Source organism: Schistocerca serialis, chromosome 3, assembly GCF_023864345.2.
Source record: "Schistocerca serialis cubense isolate TAMUIC-IGC-003099 chromosome 3, iqSchSeri2.2, whole genome shotgun sequence".
Taxonomy (NCBI): Eukaryota; Metazoa; Arthropoda; class Insecta; order Orthoptera; family Acrididae; genus Schistocerca; species Schistocerca serialis.
In genome coordinates, this window is record NC_064640.1 from 308,304,719 (window position 1) to 308,314,856 (window position 10,138).

General features: G+C 41.0%; 1 protein-coding gene across 1 annotated transcript in view; it reads right to left on the bottom strand.

Moving 5' to 3' along the window:
- Positions 1–6,286, bottom strand: part of LOC126470103 (uncharacterized) — a 109,176-nt gene extending 102,890 nt beyond the window's left edge. Inside the window, exons 1-3 of the mRNA XM_050097678.1 lie at positions 5,898–6,286; positions 5,679–5,817; positions 5,402–5,600 (exon numbers count right to left, since the gene is read on the bottom strand). Coding sequence (XP_049953635.1) covers positions 5,402–5,600; positions 5,679–5,777 — 298 coding nt within the window. The 5' untranslated portion in view covers positions 5,778–5,817; positions 5,898–6,286. The remainder of the gene's footprint in view (positions 1–5,401; positions 5,601–5,678; positions 5,818–5,897) is intronic.
- Between the last annotated feature and the right edge of the window lie 3,852 nt (positions 6,287–10,138).

The following is a 10,138-nucleotide window of genomic DNA, read 5'->3' on the forward strand; positions in this document are numbered from 1 at the left end:
TAGTGTAAAGCAATGAACAGGGAAGCCACCTGGTAGAATTTTGCACAGTGAATAATTTAATCACTGCACACATTTGGTTTAAGAATAATGAGAGGAGGTTGTGTCAGTGGAAGAGACCTGGAAATACCACAAGATTTCAAACAGATTATATAATGGTTAAGACAGAGACTTCGAAGGCAGACTATAAACTGCAAAACATTTTCAGGGGCATATGTGGACTGACCACAATTTATTAGTTATGATCTGCAGGTTAACTGAAGAAATTGCAGAATTATGGGAAAGGAAGTATGTGGGCCCTGGATAAGTTGAAAGAACCATAATCTGTTGAGAATTTCAAAGAAGTATTAGATAATTATTAATTGAAATTGAGGAAAGGAGTGCAAGAAGATGAATGGTTATCTTTGAGAGATGAAATAGTGAAGGCAGTGGACCATCGAACACACAAAAAGCAGTCACAAGTGAATACATACATCTGAAAAATGTGACAAAGTGCAAAATGAGAATGCAGGACAAATGCAGGAATGTAGAAGCATGCATGACTAGGGGAAACATAGATGCCACTTAACAGGAAAATTAAAGAAACCTTTGGATAAAAGAGCAGCAAATATATAAATATCAAAAGTTCAGATGGCAAGCCAGTACTAAGGAAAGCAGGGAAAGCTGAAAGGAATATATAAGAGCATCTATATAACGTAAACAAACTTGAGGACAATGTTATAGAGAGGGAAGAGGAAGTTGGTGAAGATGAGTGGGGAGATATGACGCTGTGAGAAGAATTTGACAAAGCACAAAGACCTATATGATTAAAAGGCCCCTGAAATACACTATACTTCTGCCCATAATGGTCCAAACATTCTCAATCTGGGAGAGATTTGGTGACCTTGCTTGCCAAGGTAGGGTTTGGAAAGCTTGAAGACAGTAAGTAGAAACTCTTGCCATGTGCGGGCAGGCATTATCTTGCTGAAAGGTAAGCCCAGGATGGCTATCCATGAAGGGCAACAAAACGGGGCATAGAATATTGTTGAGGTACTGCTGCGTCGTAAGGGTGCCGTAGATGACAACCTAAGGGGTTCGTGCTATGATAAGAGTTGGCACTGCATACCCTTGGTTGTTGGGTCGTATAGCAGGTGACAGTCAGGTTGGTATCCCACTGCTGTACACGTTGTCTCCATGCATGTCTTCAGCCTGGAATCTCATTAATGACTATCACCCACCATAAGGTCAAATAACCAGAAGTGAGGGTCTGGGGTGATATTTCTTTTCATAACAGGACCTCTTTGGTTGTCATCTGTGGCACCCTTAGAGCGCAGTAGTATGTCAACAATATAAATTTTTTAAAAATCATTTGGGCAATAATTCAAGAAACAATTTTAAAACTGTAATTAATTCTTGAGAAAAGAGGTTTACCTTTAGACCTTATAAAAGTAATACAATGCTTTCGGAGAAGTGCAGAAATTGCTACTGCCAGAAGTCACAATTTTAAGAAAATAACTGATTGAGATGTATGACAAGGGTGCAGCATGCTACCAAATTTTTTGACATGTTTCTGGAACAGATGATGTGTTGTGGGGGGGGCGGGGGGGGAGGCCAAATATTAAGACCTGCACACACAATGTGTGTAATAATAAATATTTAAATACAGTTGTATTTGTCAATGACCAGATAATAGCTACTGAGTAAATTCTTAACATTTGGCTGAGTAAGACTGTAAATAGCATTTAGAGGATCAGAATCTTATGTGTAGAATAGTAATGGAGAATAAACAAAATAATAAATTTACTGAACTTTCAAGGATGGGTTTTATTTTTTATTTTACACATCTAGTTCTGTAGGACCAAATCAATGAGCAAAGCTCCATGGTCATGGAATGTGCCAGTACATGAAACTACAACAGAAAAGTAATAACAGATAAAATAAAATGTTTATGAATCCTAAAAAGATGTCAAGCTATAAGTTTAAGTAAACACAATCAATGATATAACACAGGAATCAGCTTAATGTTTCAATGAACTCGACAGAATAAAAGGAGTGAACCATGAGGAAAATCCTCAGTTTAGATTTGAAAGCATCTGGATTACTGGTAACATTTTTGAATTCTTGTAGTAGATTATTGAAAATGAAGGCAACAGAATACTGCACGCCTTTCCGCACAAGAATCGAGGAAGTGCGATTGAAATGCAGATTGTATTTCTGCCTAGTATTAACTGAACGAAAGCTACTAATTCTTGGGAATGAACTGATATTGTTAACAAGAAAGGGATTAATCTGATATTGTTAACAACAGTATATATATAATGAGAGCCCAATGGCAGAATACCCAGACTAATGAACAGAGGTCAACAAGAGGTTCGCGAACTTACACCACTTAATGCCTGAACCACACATTTCTGAGCCAAAAATACACTGAGAATGGGAAGAGTTACCCCAAAATGTTATACTATATGTCAAAAGCAAATGAAAATGAGCAAAGTAGACTGTTTTTCATGTCAAATTATCACTTACTTCAGATACTGTTCTTCTAGTAAAAATGGCAGCATTAAGTCTTTGAACAAGATTCTGAACATGCGCTTTCCACGACAGTTTAATGTCTACCTGAACACCTAGAAGTTTGAACTGTTCAGTCTCACTAATCATATGCCAATTCTGCATTATTAAAACGCCACATTTTGTTGAACTGTATGTTAGAAACCGTAAAAACTAAGTACTACTGTGAGATACCATTAGTTTATTTTCTACAAGCCATGAATATATATCCTGAACTGAACCATTTCTAACAGTGCCAACATTGCACACAACATCTATCAAGCTAGTCTCATCAGCAAACAGAAATATTTTAGAATCACCTGTAATAGTAGAAGGCATTTTGCTTATATAAATAAGAAATAGGTGTGGCCCCAGCACTGATCCATGGGGCACCCCCATTTAACTGTGTCCCACTCGGCTCGCACATCACATCCATTCTCAATACTGTGGAGAATGACCTTTTGCCTTAAAGTAATAGGTGAACCAACTGTGAGCTACTCCCCATATCCCATAACGGTCCAACTTCTGGGGCAATATTATGTGATCAATTCAGAAAAAAACTCAGTCTGCATCAGATCATATGAATTTACAATATCTTCCACCATCCTTTTTCTTGCACAATCACATACAAAATTAATATTGAAGTCACCGCATACAACTAATGTATGATATATGTACAGCATATGTATTACTCCTTATGTCTATCCAATGAAGGAGGGAAGAAAATAGGGGTTTAAGGTCCCATTGAAGAAGAGGAACAATTTCAACATTTGTCTCAATTAATTTAGGTAAACCACAGAAAATATAAAAATTTATAGCTGGATGAGGATTTAATGCCCACTGCTGCCAAACGTTATTTCAGTATCTTAATCAGTGCCCCACATTATTTGGTTTAGAAATGAAGGTATCAATAAATGAAGCTACCGAGAATCTTATACTAAAGCAGTGGTGCACAGCTTTAAAGAATGCAGCAGTTTGATGTTGGAACACTATTACACTGCCCAAGTAGCTGATATTTTGTTACCAACTACTATCAGTTGTATGATCATTTTCAGACATTGAACTAGTCATATCCAATGATATACGGAGGTGCCTTAGCATAAGACATCATCAAACAATTCAACCATCATGGAAGACGGTGTGTTGTTGCACATGATGTTAGAGACTTGAATAATATTCATGCTTCCTGTTGATTTCAAACTTTATTTAATGGAATTTTACTGTAAATGACACTTTCACGATAAGATTTATAGCACATAACGTGGGAACAAATGAATGAACAAGTGCATGAACTTACAAAACAGCACATACAGGTTTTCTTAATGATAGATATCATCTGCCCAATGATGTCTCAGACAAGGGTCTTGGTTATGGTGACAGACTGATGGGCTAGCATTGCCTAGGGGCTACACTAGGTTGGAAGCTAACGGTCTGGTTGCAAGCTGGCAAAGCCAATGAATGCAAATTAAAGGTTGTTGTAACACACGATTTGTTGTGTAGTCTGTTGTTTAATGTCTCTATTCACACCACATTTAACAAACTTTTTGGAAGATAAATTTAGGAAACTGTATTAAACAACACACCAATCAGTAGTTTGTTGTCTTATTAACTACGTATATCATTCATAAAATATGAAAAGAACAAGGGTTGAGGAGGAGGGACACTATTATAATGCTTAAAAGTCTGTCATATTTAGACAACTCTCTATACTCACACTGGATTTAATGCAGGTCTACTCTGCGTTGACATGAGAATGTGTCACTGGATCTTGTCAGTCAATGAAGATTATATTTTCTAACAGTGCACGACTGTCCAACATGAAACTAGTTCAGTAACTAAACTCTATTTCTGTATCTTGATCACTGGACTCAGTCTATAGTATCTGACAACTCAAAAAGGACCAGTGTTCAACAAACAAGCCTCTGTAACATGTAATTGCACTGCAAATCAAACTATTTTTCAGTTCATTTTCTTTTATGTTCAGAATGCATTGTCTTATCAACAATAAGACAATCAGAGGCAACCTAATACTAATACTGATACTGAAACTTGCCACAGTTTTCAAGTAAGATAGGAGGAACAATCTTGGTACTCAACTGAAATTACTATCTCCACAATCCTGGTACTCAACTGAAATTACTATCTCCAGCCATATGGTCCAAAACAGCTTGGGACATAAGTCAGTCTCTTATCACCACTTTATTTGTGAGAGCAGCAGCAATATAACAGTCAGTTTAGAAAACAATTGGAGGAGGTACATTTTCCAAAATGTCATTATCTGAAACTGCAACTACAAAATAAAAACCAATAAGAATGCTCATCACAACTCATGAAAACACTGAACAATATTCGCAAAGCTGTTCCAGTAATGTTTTTGCTACCTGACTGCTGACGTGTAAACAAAATACACATTTCGCAGAAACTATAGTATCACTGCATAAGAGCGTAGGAATCTAATATAAATCATACCACAGGATAATTTCCACCTTGGAAGCAGTGCTCATGTAATGTATAATGACAAAATATAGTCAACAGCAATAAAATCATGCATCATCTTTTGTTCTTATAAATCATATGGCAGATTGTTAAGAAGCTTTATATTTACAAAATACATTTTTACCTACCATTCCAACTGACTATAGCACATTAAGTTGAAATTGTACTGCAAATCAATAAATGCTAGATGCCACAGATAATGGGGAAATGAATCAGTCGTATCATTAAAGATATCTGCAAAGTTAACTTAAAACATGCAGAACAGAAAACAACTGAAGCAGTATCCTTATGCATGGACGTACACTTACACAAAATGAGGGAAGTACACGGCTAGTACTGAACACTAAAAAAGTAAGTAGAGCTAGTTAACATTAATAACAACCTGTATCAGCCGTTCTTGTCAAGACAGAGTAACCATCTGGTGGGACTTCTCTCTCGTTGATAATGAGAACAGATTCGACAATATAATCAGCAATGCCTTCTGTCTTCGAGTGACACACATAGCGAGTAACCTTGCGACCAAATACCTTTGCTTCTCTCCATAAATCTGCATCGGAATCCTGATCATGTGTTCTTGATACCTGAAATACGCATCTTGATCAAAACTCAATCAAACAAATATGTTTCACACAACATATTTTTGCTCAGTAATCACTTACAACAGTAAAACCAGGAGGACACTTGTCTGTATCCTCAACTATCTGAATACTTGTAATAGGTCTGTCATCGGGTAGCGTCTGATACAGCTGCTGCATCATTTCCTTAATATTTTCCGTCACTGTAGGACAAGTACATTAACTTCAATTTTTTTAAAATAAACATTGATTCTTGTCTGAACACGGTTCACATGTTTTCATGAATTTAAGCATAAGAAATACACTCCAACTGTATCCAAAAAATGTTAAAAAGTTGTAGTTGTCCAAGTTCCAAGTAGTCCAATAGCAAGCCGATGATCACTCAACATCAGGATTACTCACACCTATGAATGCATCTGTCCTGTCATTCGCTATCAGGCTCGAGAATTATGTATCGGCGAACAGCAACGGGAATTATATACTTCCTACACATAGCGCTCCAAATCACAACACTAATTATGTTTCACATTATCACGGATAAATAGCTGTACTTAATATTCATGAATCAACGTACTTCGTGAGTCACTTTTTTCGCCATAACATAAAATTGCAACAACAACGCATTCTATTATTTGCATAACTGTACAGCTAAAGTATGTAACATCCTAACACGACCCTACGTACCGCTACTTATTAGCTGCCGCTTAAATAAACGAGCAGAGATGCTATATTTGTCGGTCCTCATTGAAAGTCCAATGTTGTAACTCTTAAAAACTATGTTTCATTTTTGTGAGAAAAGGGGATTGTAATATTACTCTTTATTTATTACGTTTATTCGTGAAATTAGACCCTTCTGAAATGACTATTTTCGGCCATCTGGTCTTGAGTTGTGCGCACTATATGATATTTGAGTTTTAAAGCGATCCTTGTGAAGTAAACCATTGCGATCAGATTTTCATTCTTCCCAGCTCGGAACTAAATGTAATGTTTTTTTTTTTTAATATTCCTCTTTCAGATCTGTTTCTCAAGTTGTTAACCACAATTCCGGCTTATACCAAAATCAAATCACCTTTTTGATTCGTTTGTACTATTGCCATTGTTCTTTTTATTTCTTTCTCATCGATTCTGCAGTATTTCCAAAGTAGTGTTTTTCAGTTGTATATTAGTACAGTATAATTATCGGCATTTACGTGGCTCATTTTCTCCTCTTGTTTACTCATTTATCTTTAAGATCGGTAGAAATGTCAACGTCTGCACCCCATCATACGCCTGTCTTGCTGATGCCTACATTCGTGTTCTACTATCCCGGCCTTATACCATGAGTAGTGTAGCTGAGTGGTCAGCGTAACAGATTGTGAATCCTAAGGTCCCGGGTTCGATTCCCGGCTGGGTCGGAGATTTTCTTTAATGATGAAAGGATGAAGATCAGGACAACACAACACGGGTTGTCCTGAACTTCATCCTTTCCTCATCCTGTACCCATCAACACGCAGGTCGCCGAAGGGGACGGGAGGCCCTACGACATTTCATTTTTTTACCATGAATAGTGTACATCTGAACAGCGTCGCACCGAAGCAGACTTAAAAACAAATACGTTGCTATGGTATATCGTAACTGAAGTGCGATTACTTTTATTTTCATAACGTACTAATTTAATCCGGTGCCCGGTTGTGTTGTAGGATTTTTGCGTGCATGAAAAGTTTATTTCTAGTGCCCACCCTAAAATATTACGAGGTAAATTTGCTTAAAACATTTACATCAACTAAGAAATATCACGAGATGAGTGCACTTAAATGTTTAAAACAATAAGAAATGCTATAGAAAATACTTCGGGAGGTCCATATTGTCCCCCTGAACACACACACACACACACACACACACACACACCTTCCTAATGTAATATTATCATTTGGTACAATATTGAGAAACAATCAACAGATGAACGGAAAAAGTTTCACGATCTTCAGATTTCACTCTAATTGGATGGAAAGAAAGGGGGCAATTATTTAAATGTTCTATGCTACCTCGCCCAATTAACGTAGTTTGATTCTGTAGCTCTGTGTGAAAAAATTAGCCCACAATCAAGGAGATACGGGGTGGCGCCTACAGGTATTTGCTAGGCAATAGTTCGGTAATCTGCACATTCCTCATTTAGTTTGGAGGAACCTCCTTTATTCGAATGGACGTAATGAAATACATATTCTCTGTCGCCACATGCCACTTGATCTTTAAATGGTAGTGGGCTTCTGAAACGACGAATGAAAAGGACGTACAGGTTATTTGTATTAAGGACAAATTTCTCGTTCTGTTGGATGCACACAAGTTCGGTAGGACATAATTAAATACGGTAAACGTTCTCTGTCTCGGCATATCACTTAGGAGTGGATATTTGTAGCAGCGTTTGAAACAGTGAATCTCAGTTCACGAGTAAATAAGGAAGTGCAGGCTGTCGAAACACGCAAAAGTGTGCAATCTGCATATTTCGCAGAAGTTCAGTTGGTCATAATTTAATATCGATAACATCGGCTTGCAAGTTTTCACAAACAACCACTAGATGTCACTGTTAAAGGCAACAACAGTATTGCTGAAAAGCTCTCGGGTAACACTGCCACCTGGCTGTAACCCCGAGAACTGTTCATCAGTCGTATGCGGCGAGAGAGTCTACATTTAAACAAACATCAGTGTTGTTTTAAAAACAATGTTATAGTTAAAACAGTGGCAGATCAGAAATTGGCTAAGTAGTTTGTTTCAGCGAACATTTACAAAAATAATACCGTAAAAAAGCTGAAAATTTCACGTGAAGATTTTCGTTGGATGATTTTTCAATGTTTTCGTAATGCCTGACTTAAAAGCAATGTCTCGCTTATTTTAACTTTTTGATTCTCCGGCGGTAATTCGTTTGAATACCGCCCTTCGATTGTGCTATTATGGAACAAATCGAAGCGATAGGTGTTGCAGGTGCCAGCCAGCCAGCCAGCCCGTCAACGTGCAGCGGTCCCCGCCAGCAGCCAGCAGCCACCAGCGGTCGCAGCCCCCAGCCAGCAGCCAGCAGCAAGCAGTGGTTCTAGCTGCCACCACCAACAACAGCAGCAGCAGCAGTGGAGACTTCACCACCGGCCAGCCAGCCGGGTCGCCTCCCCCCCCACCCTGTCAGCGACAGCAGAGTGGGGCTTCAGCCCCAGTCTCCTTCATCCTTCATCATTCTCCATCCCCTTCTACTCTGTGTCTCTTGTCGCCCTGCCCGTCCCTTGTTTGCTTCTTTTTCTTGTCCTGTGTTTTTCCCCTTATCATAATGTCAACCCCCACCACCTCTTCTACAGCCACCACCACTGCTATCATATACACCTCCCCCTCCGCCGCTGCCACCACTATGACGTGGTGTGCCCAGTCATCCCCCTCCCCCCCACGCTCAGTCCATCCCCCCACTCCTCACTCTCCCTTCTCCCTCACTATTTGTTGCCCCATCCCCGGCTCCTTCCTCCCACGCCTCCTCTGATCCCTTCCCGCCACTCCCTCCCTCTGCTCCTTCCATTTCCGTGGCACCCGTTAGGGTGGTTGCCCAGAGGGCCACGGCCCACGCTAAACTCTCCCCTTCACCTTCATCATCACCGTCGCCTTCGCCATCGCCCTCACCATCTCTGGCGCCAACTCCAGAACCGGGACCTGCCACTCCCCGCCACATTCCAGTTGCTCCCATCCCCCACACCTTCTCCGTCGCCGTCAAACGCCCCAGTGGCACCCCTGCCTCCTCTACTCCTGAAAAGGCTCCGCCTCGTCCCCCTTCCCCGGCCCAGGATGCCATGGATGTCTCCCTGCCTGTACCTGCCCCCTCCTCCTCCTCCTCTACCTCCCCCTACTGCTATCTCCTCTCCCGTCCTGATCCCTCCCTTCTTGAGGCCCGGAACCTCACCCACTTCCTTCGCCAGCATTTGCCCGGAGACCCCATCTCCCTCCTCACTCCTTGCTGTGATTCGGTCATCATCTCCTCCACCAGCTCTACCCTTCACACAGATCTCCTTTCCCACATCCCTGTCACCCGCTTTGGCCCTCATGCCTCCCTCACTCCTGCCCCCTTCCCCGCCTCCCTCCCGCCAATCCCAACCTCCGCTTTGCCCGCCAACCCTCACCACCGTGATCACTCGGCTTAGTCCGACAATCACGGAGGAGGAGGTGTTGGCGGAGCTTCAGGCACATCACCATCTGAAGGTGTGTGTGGTTCACCGCATCCACAACTCTGCCGGGCCCACCCGCCTTATGCGGGTCTTTTCCGAGCACGCCCCCTCCATAGACCGTCTCCTGAAGGAGGGTGCCCTCCTCTTTAACCAACATTGTAAAGTTGACCCCTCCTGTTCCCCTCCCCAATCCCTCCGCTGCCAGAGGTGCAGGAATGCACACATGACATCTGAGTGCTGGGAGGCCCCCACCTGCCCACACTGTAGACAGGCCCACTTCTTACGGCAGTGCCCCAATCTCCAGTCCCTCCCCCTCCTGCAATACCTGTAACCTCCCTCATCCTACTTACTCCTAGAAATGTAAGGTCCGAC